The 14,631-nt window shown below is 36.3% G+C and overlaps 2 protein-coding genes across 6 annotated transcripts in view; one reads left to right on the top strand and one right to left on the bottom strand.

Annotated features, from left to right (window-relative positions):
• The window catches only part of LOC115438550 (gastrula zinc finger protein XlCGF57.1-like), a 22,885-nt gene extending 21,002 nt beyond the window's left edge, over nt 1-1,883 (top strand). For all 5 annotated transcript variants that reach the window (XM_030162218.1, XM_030162216.1, XM_030162217.1 and 2 more), the window contains one exon: nt 1-1,883. This exon is cut by the window's left edge and continues 1,084 nt beyond it. The gene's annotated coding sequence lies outside the window, so the exon portion shown is untranslated.
• Nucleotides 1,884-11,648: 9,765 nt separating this feature from the next.
• LOC115438992 (putative C-type lectin domain family 20 member A) lies at nt 11,649-12,617 on the bottom strand. The gene is made up of 4 exons (XM_030162886.1): nt 12,501-12,617; nt 12,071-12,415; nt 11,848-11,942; nt 11,649-11,741 (listed from the first exon to the last, which is right to left on the bottom strand). The coding sequence occupies exons 1-4, from the start codon at nt 12,559-12,561 to the stop codon at nt 11,649-11,651; spliced, it is 594 nt and encodes a 197-aa protein (XP_030018746.1). The 5' UTR covers nt 12,562-12,617.
• Between the last annotated feature and the right edge of the window lie 2,014 nt (nt 12,618-14,631).

The following is a 14,631-nucleotide window of genomic DNA, read 5'->3' as shown; positions in this document are numbered from 1 at the left end:
TGAAGCAGGTCAGACCAGTACAACAATAGCTGATAAATAATGCAACATGATATCATGACTCACATAAATATACAACCCACTTTTAATTGGTGTATCTTTACGCATTATAAGCTTTCCACGTGTATGTTCATGCTGTTATTAGCCCCCTGGCCAACCTGAATCAATGTGTCAAACACCACGCACTGACTGACTGGGTTATGTGAACTGGAGATCTTGGCATACACTGACACACGATCAAATGGCGCTGAATAACACGCGAAAGGTCAAAAATGTGTAGGTAAATGCCGTAAGAACTGGTGTGACATACGCCATTCATTTAGATCAGGTTGAATAATGAGAACTAATTTTTTCTCTTTTGTACAAAAAAGTAAACTATCAACAAACTATCCTTTCACAATCAATGTGACTATCCTGAACCTGGAATGGGTTCTATGCACAGCCCTAGTACGTCCTGAACTTCAGGTGGGTCCTTTATTTTCTGTCTTTCATTATTGGACACACTGATTAATCCATGTGTGTCTAATCAATCAGTTGTCCCAATAAGTAGCAGACTCACCTGGAACAATCAGTGTGTCCAGTAATGAAAGACAGGAAATAAAGGACCCACCTGAAGTTCAGGAAGTTGTGGCGTTGTGCATAGAGCCCATTTCCTAAAGAAAAAAGTGCAATTTAACAATATGATGTCTTAATTTATCATTCATACATGTGGATTACAGATTACAACAGATCCACAAAAGACAGGCATAAAAGACAGGCATAATATTGATTAAATGTTAGAGTTTGGAACTTGGAGTTGTCATTTTTTTATAGGTTGCTCACTTATTATTTTACTGGTCTGACCCACTTGAGATCAAATTGGGCTGTATGTGGCCCCTGAACTAAAGCCTGTTTGATACCCTTCACCATCAGTGTCATTTTTACATTTGCAAATTCATCCTGTGTGTGAGACTGGGACCTTTGGTGGGCTGGTTTTTGTCCCCAGGTGTGAATAGGTAATTATGTGTAGGATCAGACTGAGTTTCCATACTTTTATGTCTGCAAATCTATGGAAAAAAAAAAAAAAACATACCACTGATCAGTTTGTCCTGCAAATGATAGACCTTTTGTCCACACCCCCACCCCCATTTAGCTTTGCATGTTCCCTTTGCATTTAGCAAAATGCAAGTCAGGTGGACATTTCTACAGTGGGTATAAATGGAATGATTCATTTGGTATCCCTGACTAAAAAAAAACAAAAATTAAATCTATATACCCATTTGTTATGTTTGGATTTAGCTCCAGGTAGAAATTCACAATCAACAAATAATGATTCAGACTCGTTTACATTTAAGGTTCAATGAAAATGATTGTAGAATTATATTCAAAGAATGAAAAACATTGATATTTCTGTAAGTGGTGTGTTGTGTAATAACTTTTAGCTGTACTTAGTGTGTTAAAAAAAAATTTGAAATTGAAGATAAATTAATGCCTAAACTCAAAGAATTCCTGTAACCCCTTAATTATTGACCTTAACATTCCATGTAGTTTTCATACTATTTATGAAGTGATGTGTTGTCTGTATTAGCCATTTTAGTTTGTTTTTTTTTACAGTTGATAATCTGTCATAACTAAACATTCAAGCCATCCAAACCTCAGTACAACTACAGAAAATCAACTGAATGTACATTTTATTTGTGTTTTATCACTCACCTCCTTCATCTTTTATTCTGTCTTCACTGTGATTAACTGCTGCTCCTGCGGAAGATATTTGACAAAGAATTAGAGATAAGCCAACAAACGCTACTGGACATTTGTTTCACATCCTGTTACATGAACACGTATCTTTTCTATGTATTTTCTTAGGTTTGTCATTTTGAAAAATTTAATAAATGTTCAAAACAGAATGGACTTCTGTGTAATGCTTCAGGTATTCTTTATATCTGTACTACTCAAGTATATTCAACCCATTTCAAATTTTTCCAGCATAACACCATATCGCAGTGGTAAAATACATATCTCTATGAATACATGTACTCATGATTATTTTTTTCACAATGATGTATATTGTATTATTCTATAAACATTGAAAATTATGTTTAATAATAGCAAGAAGTTTAGAAATTAAAGGAATTAAAGGACACAAAGTTTTTTCCAAAAAAAGGGAAGATACTTGGCGTTCTTCATGCACACTTCCACCAAGCCCACGATTAAGATAAAAATCTACCTGGACAGGGTTCCCACTCTTTCATTTTCAGCCACCACAGAGACAAGTTATCAGTCATACACTAATCCATTCCCCTGTGCCACTCATTCTTTGGAAGTGTTCTTTTCTACAGCTGTAACTTGCATTTACCCAGATTGTTACTATGTTTATTATGCAGACATCTGATGTGCAGTTTATGGCTATATCTGTCCACATACACAGTATTTTAACACAAAAAAATTCCCGAAGTGGTTTTCACTTATTTTCTGTTTCTATTGTCAGATAATAAAACAAGTGTGAAATAATGAGTGAAACGTGGCCCATTAAAATTACCTGTTAACTGTAATTACCTTGAAGCTCCCACTTTAATGAAATCAGGTGCATGTCGCATCTCATTGCACACAGCCAACTCAGTAACTGTCCTCTTCTCTTCTGCCTGTCACTCAACGGAGGACAGACAAGAGCCTGTGGCCGCAGGAGAGAAAAACCTCACACTGGTGGACCAATACGAGCAACACTTTTCCATTTCCAGTCACTAGTTTTGTCTCTAGGCACTAAGTCCTTAATGGGGTCTGAAAAGTTGCTAAATCTAGCAAGTCAGTTAGAAGCACTGGGCTGCAGAACTGCTCTAAGAGGAAATGCTAATTTAACTGGCTAGTAATGTCACAGGGGGGGCATGAGGTAGAGAAGTGCAGGGAATTAATGTTGCCCAGAAGATAAGATGACAACTTACATGCATGCGCATAACTTTTAACCCGTTTGCATTCACCTCAAAAGGCAAGGGGAGGATAAATCATTTTCCAGGATAACTTTCCAGGACATTTGACCTTTTTTTCCTCATTTTCCCTGTGTTTTCCATGACTGGAAAATTGGTCAATCATTTTCCAGGTTTTCCAGGATGTGTAGGAACCCTGGTTAATATTAAAAATAAATAAGTCCCATCACAGAGTTACACTGCAGGCACTTTCAAACACTTAAACTCAAATTTGAGCACTTTTCAGACCTTGGAAACACAACATTGAAATTCAAGCATTTTCAACGATTTCAAGTACCCATATGAATCCTGTTTATAACATGTTACTCCTTTTCTAGTCAAGTTTTTGCTGCAACATTAACAATTCCTTTGGCTGCTCAAAGGCTAAAGGAAGCTCCTACCGCAGCAACAGGCCTCAAAAATTTCAGGGACAGTTCAGGAGGACTAACCTCAGGACTAACACTGTGAACTTCACCAACATTACCTGCAGCAGACAAAACACCTGCCTCAGACATAACACCTGCCTCTACCAAACCATCTTTTACCAGAGACAAAATGAGGTCTGGGGAGGTCACTCACTAGGATTCTGCACAAACTCCTACAAGGTTGACATGATATAACAGCAATAACTAAGCACACTGACCAAAGAACAATGAGAGGAACAAAGTGGACCACACTATACAAACCTGTCCAAAAACATTTGTAACAGAAAGTAATCCTAAAACCATGCAACAGTTGCAATGCATGCATGTAATGTGGAACTTCCTCTGAACCGGGTGTGTCAACCCAAGTTTTCATGCATAATGTTGGTGAGAATTTCTGACACAAAGACCACTGACCCGGCTAGGCTACCATAACACAGCGACCCTGTAGACAATCATGTCAGCACATCCAAAGCTAAAGTGCTGTGGCCTCATTTATGCAAAAAAAAAAACCGCAAACAAAAATGAGCCTAGGGATGAATGTCATTCTTACACCTAAACAGGGGAGTTTTTCCACTTAACTTTTTGACTGTCACACGAGATTCGGAACAAAAACTTAGTTCTCCTTGGACAGATGATTAGCAAATGCTACAACAGTCAAGAATCATCTAAATCCAATCTAAGGTGTAGATGATCCCCCATATGTTATAAGCCCAGCTCAATGAATGGAACAAAAGACAACATACCCATTTCCCATACACAGAAAAGTACTGGAACTAAATACAGCTCAAAATGCAGTGTGTAGAACGCAGGTATCAGTAATGTAATGCATGTTTGAGTGACTGAGGTCAGTGTGTGTGACTCAAACAAAACCAAGGAACAAACCAAACAGTACCAATGTGTTGACCATGAGAGGTGAGGTGGCTCTTTTATAATCCTAAACCACACCTGTAAGAGGTGTGACCAAAAACAGACGCAAAGAAAAACACTCCAGGGACACTGGCAACTGGAGAAAGCAGAACATTAGTGAGGCTATCACAGTACATAAAATGAATTTATTTTTGCCTTAAAGGCTAAGCATAATGAGAATGAATGTTACTTGATTTTCATTATACTTGTTTTTTACTGTATTTACAGACCAGTTGGATCAAGTTTAGCCTGTCAAGCAAGTATGCAATGAATGTCAGAAGATGTACAGTCGCAGAAAAAATGATTAGACCATCAAAAGTCATCAAAAACAATGGTTATGCAGTCAAGTAATAACTCCTGTGTGTAGCATGTGACTAAAACAGACAGAAAAGAAAACATGGAATGCCTAAAAGCACTGTTTTTGTCAGTACAATGCCATAGCTATTGATGTAAGAACTGAAGTGATTTTGGTTATTATCAAGAAAACATGGAAAATGGCTAGATATTAGCTCTGAAATTAAACTTTTATGAGCTATTTTTGTTACTATATTTGTCCAAACAAATGTACCTTTAGTTGTACCAGGCATTAAAATGAACAAGAAATTAAAGAAAACAAGAGGTGGTCTAATATTTTTTTCCGCAACTGTCTAAACTGTTCTCATTTTGATTTTGTTTTTCCAAGTAAAGATGTGTGATACAATGACCTGATTTCAACTGAGTGTAACTGTTTTAAATTTGGCCTCTTACATCAGACATGCCTATTGATGCATGATTTCTGTGAATAAAGCGCACCTATTTAGTTATTTAATTTCACTTGGTTGTACCTCATAGCTCAGAAAAAAAGTTGGTCAAACACCTACATTTTAAAATGGTTGGTCTTTAGCCACAAATGCACTTTTTTGCCTTGTTTTTTTGGAGTAGTCAGCCAATTCAGATTTATAAGCTGTTAATGGGCTTCATGCACACACTGGTTAATCCAGGTGTGTCTGACCACAGTAGTCACAACATGAGGTAACAGACACACCTGGATTGATCAATGTGTCCAATAATGAAAGACAGGAAATAAAGGAGCTGCCTTAAGTTCAGGAAGTAGTGAGGCTGTGCACAGAGCCCATTCATTTACTTTATGGGAATAAAACCTACTTAGTTTTCTGGTATGATTTAGTTAATTTCTTAAACACATTGCTCGACTTTTAAAAGTTTGAAACAAGACTTATGTTTGTTAAAAAAGAAGAAATGTACTATTATGCACCATAAGTATATTCTTATTTTCTTATCTTATTCTGTGATTTACTTCAATGACAGCATGTTAATTTTCATATTTTGTGAAATTAAGCCTCATTTTGGAATCTGACATCGATGGCAATATTTTTGTCTAATGACTTATGGCTGTATAAGGCAGAGTATTATATTAAGTAAATAAAATCTTATTTTACGTTTATGAAAGCCTAATGAAATTGTCCTTTTACTGTGATGCATTTCAAATATATTATTATTGAATATTACTGTGATAATTTAAATGTCTTTTGTATTCTTGATCATACTGAATTATTAATTTTTACGTTGTGGCCCTGACGCAAACACATATTTTTCTAAAATTTGGGCAGTTCCAGAATACTTATTATATCCTAAAGAATTTCCAGTTGTTTGAGTTTTTTTTAGGTTTTTGCCAATAGCGACTTTAATGGAATCTATGCACAGCCCCACTACTTCCTGAACTTCAGGTGGGTCCTTTATTTCCTGTCTTTCATTATTGGATACACAGATTAATCCAGGTGTGTCTAATTAATCAGTAGTCACAACAAGAAGTAGCAGACTCACTTGGATTAATCAGTGTATCCAATAATGAAAGACAGGAAATAAAAGACCCACCTGAAGTTCAGGAAGTAGGGGGGCTGTGCATAGAGTCCATTAGTGCCAGCCCTGTGATCTACATGTGGTCGTTTCAGACAGGGTTTTAAACTTATAACACCAAGTGTTTTAGGCTGTCCAAGTATCAAGTGCTTTCTGGAGAAAATCAAAATCAAACTCTTTAGTTGGTCACTGAAAGAAAAATTACTATGTCCTTGTTGGGCTCTTATTACTGATGACAGTTGTGTGTGTGTGTGTGTGTGTGTGTGTGTGTGTGTGTGTGTGTGTGTGTGTGTGTGTGTGTGTGTGTGTGTGTGTGTGTGTGTGTGTGACCTTCTATTGCAGTGCTTAGTCTAGCTGGTGCGATGTCATCTTCTGTGTCTCCCACATCCATCGCTTCCACGACCTCCTCTCTCCCTTCAGCCTCCATGGCTCCGCCCACCCACTGGACTATGAACCTCACAGTTTTGTGCAAAATACCCATTTTCCACAGTGATGGTAAATCAGCTCCTTCCTGAGGAAAAAGGTTTAAGAGAGGGAAGAAAAAAAACATCAGCATAAGACTCATCACATCCCTCATAAAAGACATTGTTTTAGTTTGTGACTCCCTTTTTTATCATTATTGTTCTGCGTGTTTTGTATGTAACTTCATGTTTCCTTTAGCCCCTGAGTGTTATGGCCTTATACACCCTGTTGCTGGGTCCATTGAAGGCTGATGTCCTTGTTGTGACTGGTGGAGAGAAGAGAGTTGTGAACAGAGATGGTGATATCGTAGAAGATGAGGATAAAGCACCATAAGAGTACCATCATTACCCCATTGTTTTATCCAATTCAAACTGGAAACAGCCTCTTGTTTTTGCCTTACCCTTGACCCTTTTCATATCCCCTTTACATTCTCTTAGAAAAAAAAATTTCCAACCAGATTTTTAACATTAGTTTATTAATGAACAGTGCCATTCTCACCACCACCACAAAAACTAAACAATGTGAACAGCACCAATATGCAACTACCATTCTATTGTAGTCACACACCACAGTATCTGGGAGTCTGTAATTTATTTTATGTCTATTATGATCAGCATATCAGTACATATTTAACCCATAAAGACCCAGTGCTACTTTTGTAGCAGTTCCAAAATTATTTTTTCTTTCTATTTAACTTAATTTAGCACCATTTATTATAGTATTATCCTCTGGGTCCGATTAAGCGAAATTGAACAACATGAAAAAATATAATTGATTGCACATATCATTTAAGCCTATCAAGTGGGCTCATTTTTTAAGCTAAAGATCTGTATTTTATGGAATTGTTACCTTTTTTAAAACACCACTTGTAGAAAAAAAGTTGCAACCGATTTTGTCAATTGCACTTTTACACCATAGCTCGAATTTGACACTAAAAATTAAATTTAAAAAATTTGAAAATGTATTCCCTCTGTTGATTATATTGATGATTGTGAAGTTTCAAGTATTAGATTTTCATTATTTTGTGAAAATTATTGAAATTTATGAGTTTGAACATTTGCGAGTTGCTTAAAAAGCCCTGTCCACATGTAACCACAAAAAAAACCAAAAACGTTTAATTTTCAAGTTTCTATAATTCAGATATTTGAGTGAAACTTTCAGTAAGTAATGATCTTTGATACATTTTGGGTGATGTATACAATGGTAAAGAGTCATCCAGGTGTTACCACATTCTCATGTTATTGAAATTGACTCCAAAATTTATTTTCAGCAGAGTTGAACATAATATCTAAAAGGTTTTGTCATACCCGATATCAATTTCTGTCGAGAACCACATGTTCTGAATGTTTGCATAAAGCTTAAAAAAATTATGTCTGTTTTAAGCCCACGTGTTACTGAGCAGTAATTTGACTTTTTTCATCTAAAAATTTGATCTCCCCAAATTTTGTTATACATAATGCTAAAGTGCTTATAAATACCTACTCAGATATGTATAATATAAGCATATAAGTAACATTGTTTACATGACAGATACTGCTGAACACAAAATGTGTCCATGTGTTACCACTTGATCTGACCCCCCTGTATTTTGCATTACTCAGTGAAAATCTGGTAATTTCCTATATTTAATTTACTGATCATGTAGCTGTTCATTAAAGCTCAGAGTAAATTCAAAGGTTGAAGAAACTGAAAGACAAGTGACTTTTTTTCAGCTAAAATATCATTAACTGAACATGAAAACAAGCGCCTCCAACCACTGTCATTTGTAAAACTGTTTCACCGGTGAATCAACATTGCAGAAGATGACCTCTTCACTCTTCCTGCCTGGGGAAAAGTAATGAAAATCATTTATCTTAATTTACAGGAACCTAAATATCAAGTGACTTATCTTCATGTAACCATGAATATTTTCTAATGTTTTTTATAATAACACAATAAACACATTGCAAAAATAAAATATTAAGAGTATTAAAATGCAATTTGTTTTGTATACTGCTCTGTTTCTACATTAACCCTTATACCCCCGCTGGCATTTTTTCCACATATTTCTTAGGGTTTTTTTAAATTTATTGATCATTTTGTTCCGCTTGTTCCATGAATTTGTACAAGAACTTTTCATTTCAGTCAAATTTCGAAATACTAGGTATTTTACTTTCACATGTCTCTAATACTCTTTTGGTACATTTTACACCCTCTGGACACCTTCATGGAAAAAAATGTGCGTGCAAAAAAAAAAAAAAAAAAAAACACCTATAAAATCGTCATACAACTATTTTTTATTTTTTTTTATTTTTTTTTAGCTTTTTTCAGAAATTTAAAACAACTTGAACTTACTCAAAGCAAGCAAATATTCAATCGTTTTCAGGACTATAAACGTCAGTTTATAATTAGGAATTACTTCTAACAAAAATTAAAACCACACACAAAAAATAAATATTCCACATAATAAATAGTACAGGGCTGGAGCATTTGTGGTCATTACAGTCATGGATATGTCAAAGATTAGCAACAAATTTATTTTTGGATTGCTTATTTAAATTTTGACGCCCACAAAATATCTGCAGATCAATCCGTGTTAAAAATCTGTTTGTGAATAAAAAATATTGACTAAAATTCACACATTGGTCATATTAGCTAACCTCATACCCCTGCAAACATCGTTGGTCTTCAATTAAGAAAAAAGTTAGCAGCCAGACTAACAAGCTAGCTAGTAACGGTTAGTATTAGCTTGTTAGTCTGTAGCGTTAGTTAACGTTTGCCCAATGTAAATATGGTATAAGTGCTGTGCTGCTGTGTGGTAGACAACATTTTCACACATTTTGGTGAAAAGCCAACTCTACAACATATTAACATACCTCTAAAACGACAGATATCCGTAGGTTCATCCATGTCAACAGGTGTAACATGGTACGTAATGTTATTAAATTACTCTGGACTTCCAGGCGGTGAAAAACTAGTTGCCGCTCCACAGCTCTCATTTGTCAAAACTATGCTGACCTGGAATCAGTTGCCAAGGACTCATTTTGCCATTAGTTTAGTAGTCTGGAAAAGAAAACTGACGCTGAATCAGTAGATCACTGTTTGTCCCCTGTATGGCTGTATGGGTTGATGGACAGTGCGAACTACAAATCAGATTAAGGTCTGCTCTAGGGGCGGCCCCTCTAGCCACGCCCCTAGGTACCAGTGGGCATTTGTGGTGAATTTGTAGGTTATACTATGTGTCACAAAAGTTGTCATTTGGGACAATCCTTTATATTAGTCTCTAAAGTGTTATGAGCTGTACCAGTAACAATAAGAAGCACCTCCTGAGGAAACAAGGAAGTGATATTTTAGGTTTTTTGGGGTTTTTTTTCCATTTGATTACCAATGACCTCCAAATAGGTGTTTAGGTGATTGCTAAGGTATGAATTACATGTTTTGCTTGCGTACTTTTTCCTACAATGGTGAGGAAGTAAGAAACGTGCCCAGATATGGTCATTTTTTAAAAGGTTTTGGTAAATTTAAACAAAAAATTGGTTTACATAATTGTCAAGGCATTACATGGTATGACAGTGGACATGGTTTTTCTGAGGCTTTTTCAAATGGTTAATGGTATCCACCAAAGATGTGCTATACCCATAATGGTTAAAAAGCGTATCAAAAAAAAAAAAAAAAAAAAAAAGCATATCATTTTGGACAAGTTTTGGTGAATCATTCAAAAATCACTAATGACATTTATTTAAGTTAAAGTAACTGGCAATAAAACAGATGGTAAAAATGCACAGTCTAGAACACAGAATAAAAATTTATACATAAAAACTGTGGCAGAAGCACATTAAAATAAAATGCTACACAAACAGACATTAGACATAGTGTGTGTCACTTTAAACATAACTCATGAGTGATTGGCCTGAACTCAAACTCCAAACTTAGCTCAGTTTTGTGAAATCCTGCTGGTTTGGAAAACGTTTTCCTTCAGTGCAAATCATTTAGCACTTACATGGAAACTGGGGGGAAAAACACACTCATTTTCTCTGTTGTGGACATTGCTCTCTGGTCTTTTGTATTTTCAATGTAAATATATTCTAATCAGTTTATGTAAATGTTTCTCATGCACACTTCTTGACTGAAATGCAACTCTCATCTCGTATTTCCCAGTTCTAACAATTGTTCACAGAAAAGTCATGTCACAAAAAAACATGTTCTTCTGATCAAACAATAAGAGGCACAATCCAGCTCAGAGAAGAACAGAGCCATCCTGAATTTATGCAACATGGATTTCATGATTTCGCAGGACCTTAATGCAAGAAATATATGACATGGCTACACTATACACACACATTCTATATGCAGGCTGTGGTATTAGGAAAGTTCTCCCCCATACAATTCTGAAAACAAATTGATATAATGAACATCTCTATTAAAAAAGCATATTTTTCGCATACATGCAGTACAAATATGTGTATTATATTCATTTGTTTATATTCTGTTCTTTCTAATCTCATCTTTCGTCCATTTGGTCATTGCTAGTAGTTGAACACATACATTTTCTGTGCATATGTTACTGCGCAATAAAACTGCTACAACAGAGCTATTTTAGATTCGTAACTTCTTGGGCAAACATGTCCACCACAAAGGAGAGTGAGACATGCAACAAGACATATGTATGTATTTTAAACATGAACATTTCCCTTTCCTTCATCATTTCATGACATTGCATAAGAATTTATTTTTATATGTAAACCCATTACAGATTGGTATTACTTCACTGTTCAGAATCCACCATGTTATCTCAGCATAACAGCACATCATAACAGACGTCCACTTCTTTTTCCTGTGGAGAATGGACAAAACACTAGTTTTGACTTTGGTGGGTTTTTTTGCAGCCACAGTGATAGTGGGGGTGAATTCGCTGATTGCAATCTTCAACTACACCACTAGATGACACTAAATATCACACACTGAATCTCTAATACTGGGGTTGAAACTAAAATATTCTTTCATGAAAATCCAAAAATAAAACTCTGTGAATGAAATGCAGGTTAAATTTCAGAGCTCAGTTTCCCTTTTATGAATATGTCATGTTTTATGTCTCCTTGTGGAATATGTTACTGGAAGATTGTTCTTGCCACTTGAGGGTCACTCCACTGACTCTGGCCATGTTTAGTTTGTCATGGAACTGCAAAGCATAACCAAATGACAGATGTTTAGATTTTGACAGGCTGATGAATATGGAATATGAAAGATGACACATCATTTGTCAGGTTGTTTGTTGGAGATTTTACCTTTTTCAAGATGTCTGCTTTGATAACAGGATCATTCAGGTTCACATAGGAGTCCTCCACCTTCATCCTCAGCTTCACTGTCTGCTTCTTCACAACTAAAAAAAAAACAGAAGACAATCCAAACATAACTTTGCTTTGAAACATAAGATTAAACACATATTATTCTACATTAATACAACACTCTCTTTTTCTCTTTTTCACTGAGGGACAGTAAATCACTCACCAGAGGGGGTGTAATGGCAGACAAATCGCCTTCTATTGTCACAGGGTACAAACCTCCATTTTCCTGAATTCTTCAAATATGCAACACCACATATGATCTTCGATGAGCCAAGTGGATTGGAACCACCATACCAGTAGGTGAATGAGAAGCTGCTCCCATCAGACCAGTTGAAGTTTGGATTTCTGAATAAACCAATCCAAGCTGAGCTGTCAGATGGCATAACATTCTGGATCTTCTGGTCGTCACTGGGGTTCTTCACGGTGGCCAGGTCTACGTAGTTGGACCTGCAGTAGCTCTGAGCAGCGGTCCAACTCAGACTTTGACTAATATAAACAAACTGTGTTCCTGCAGGTAAAGTGGGTCTGTGTTATGTTTACATACTGAATTCTGTCTTTTTTCATGATTCTAATATGCTGTTCTGTATGCTTACCTGAGGAACAGATAAATGGATACTGATATTCACAATGATAATCCCCCCATCCCACATTCATTCCAAAGACTACACAGAATTGATCAGCTGCCAAAAAATTTGGTTCAGAAGCAAGTTGCCTCCAGTTTGTGTGTCCAGATTCATTGCCTGTGTATCCATCGGACCACCTCCAGTCCACTTCACTGAACAGACCAATCCACACCTCAGAGATATCTTCAACAAACACTGCGTTGATCAGCTGGTCCACCTCTGAGGAGTTTTCAATAGTGGCCAGGTCTGTGTAATGTCTTCTGCAGTAGGACTGAGCTTCAGTCCAAGTCTTTAATTCATGGACATAGTGGTACTGATGGAGGAGGCATGTGGAGATGCTCCAGACTGTGGAGAGATTTACAGAGTTACATCCCAAGTATTAGTGTGTGTGTGTGTGTGTGTGTGTGTGTGTGTGTGTGTGTGTGTGTGTGTGTGTGTGTGTTGACATATTTAACTCGTCAGCAGCACCAACTACCCATATATCTTTTTACAAACTCAGTATTGAAGATAAGACATAGAACAGTCCAATAAGTGAATACAGAAACACAAGAGAATAAATATATCCTCCTGAGACCAAGAAGAATAAAAGTTTTGGCTTCTTTTTACATTAAATAATTGTCTTGGATGAAAATGCCATGATGCAACAATTTTTCAGATACTTTTTTAACAGTGTATGTCGCCATCTTTAACTTGTATGTTGTGAACTGTGTTAGAATGAAAATTTCATTGTATATTCATGCAGTTAAGAAGTTTCAATATTTTTCCAAAGTACAGACATTATCAACAACTATAAGTGAAAAAATATGACTTGCTGTTAAATTATACTGATTTAGAAAAGAGTTGGGGATCTTCAGCCATTTTCATCCAAGCAGACTGAGACAGACAGAACATAAAACACACACACCACTGCTTGGATTCAAACAGAAAAAAGATAAGATATACATTGAAATGAAATGTTTCCCAGAATACATTTGTATTCTGAATGTTCTGGTTAGTTTGAAGTTCAGTTTCAGAGATCCAATATTCTAAAATAATGAGTACACTTACATGTCATGTTCTGAAACACTGACCTGACAGACAGAAGACACCAAGCCAGATCCTCTCCATCCTGGTGCTGCTCTGTGCTCAGTGAGCTGATGTCCACATATAAAGGAGGGAACACTGCAGAGGTCACCTGGGCCTTTGTGCAAATCAAGTTAGCACTGACATCTAGTATCTGAACTTAAGTGACTCAGGGGTCATTCCTTAGGCAAAAACAGGGATAATGCAAATCCTGTTGTAGCTAATTTACATACAGTCACCTGTATTTCAAGCAAACAGAATAAATATCAGCTTCAGAGCTTTTCTTTTTTCTTGTCCATCAGGATCAGAAACCTGGGTGAACTTACAATCCACTGTACTTTGGCCTGTAGCCTAAATGTGCATACTGGCTGTTGTATGTCTGTAGTGTAAAGTTCAAAGTCATTCATTTCAGATGTTTAATATTATGTACTGTGGTTGATTTGTAAACTACCTGCATCCTGAGATTTGCGGATATTTTTAATATTACATTCATGAGGATGCTGGAGCCTATCCCAGCTACCATCACGTGAATGCAGATTTATTATACGCTGTTAAATAATGTTGTTTTCAGACACATTCCTCTTTTTATTCCTATTTATACACATCAGTAATCACCTTTGACCTGATGCAGTGATTACATACAGAGTCCCAGCTACACTTTTATCAAGAATAAATCCCACTGTCAAAATCAATTCATCAGAGGATGTAAAAATATTTTAGTCCATCTTCATGGGCACCAGTGCTTATATTTAGAATTTCAGTGGTGATGCAGTCTTTACAATCACTCTGATGATGGTTGTTGAATGTTCTTCTGTGTTTTATGTGCATTTACTTCAGTGTGCCATCCTGGATTCTGATTGGCTATAGAGTCACGGAGTTCGGACTCAGGAAGTAAAGTATAAGAGTGAAGTGTATGTGTGTACTGTGTTGGAGCATGTGAAGTGGAATAGTAAAGGTTGACTGCTCTTCTATTATCATTGGTCTGCTCATTCCTTTTATTATGGACACTACAGTGTATCCAGTGCATCATTTACGCAGA

The sequence above is a fragment of the Sphaeramia orbicularis genome, chromosome 18 (assembly GCF_902148855.1).
Source record: "Sphaeramia orbicularis chromosome 18, fSphaOr1.1, whole genome shotgun sequence".
Taxonomy (NCBI): Eukaryota; Metazoa; Chordata; class Actinopteri; order Kurtiformes; family Apogonidae; genus Sphaeramia; species Sphaeramia orbicularis.
Note: the sequence above shows the minus strand (reverse complement) of the source record. Positions and strands in the feature narration are given on the sequence as shown.

Bases quoted from the DNA above. Each gene is read 5' to 3' on its own strand.
- LOC115438992 (XM_030162886.1), bottom strand. From the start codon at position 12,561: ATGAATGTGGGATGGGGGGATTATCATTGTGAATATCAGTATCCATTT. The intron at 11,943-12,070 runs GTGAGTGATTTA...TTTTTTTTTTAG, and splicing joins CTGCCATTACACCCCCTCTG to TTGTGAAGAAGCAGACAGTG. The intron at 11,742-11,847 runs GTAAAATCTCCA...TATGCTTTGCAG, and splicing joins AAGCAGACATCTTGAAAAAG to TTCCATGACAAACTAAACAT.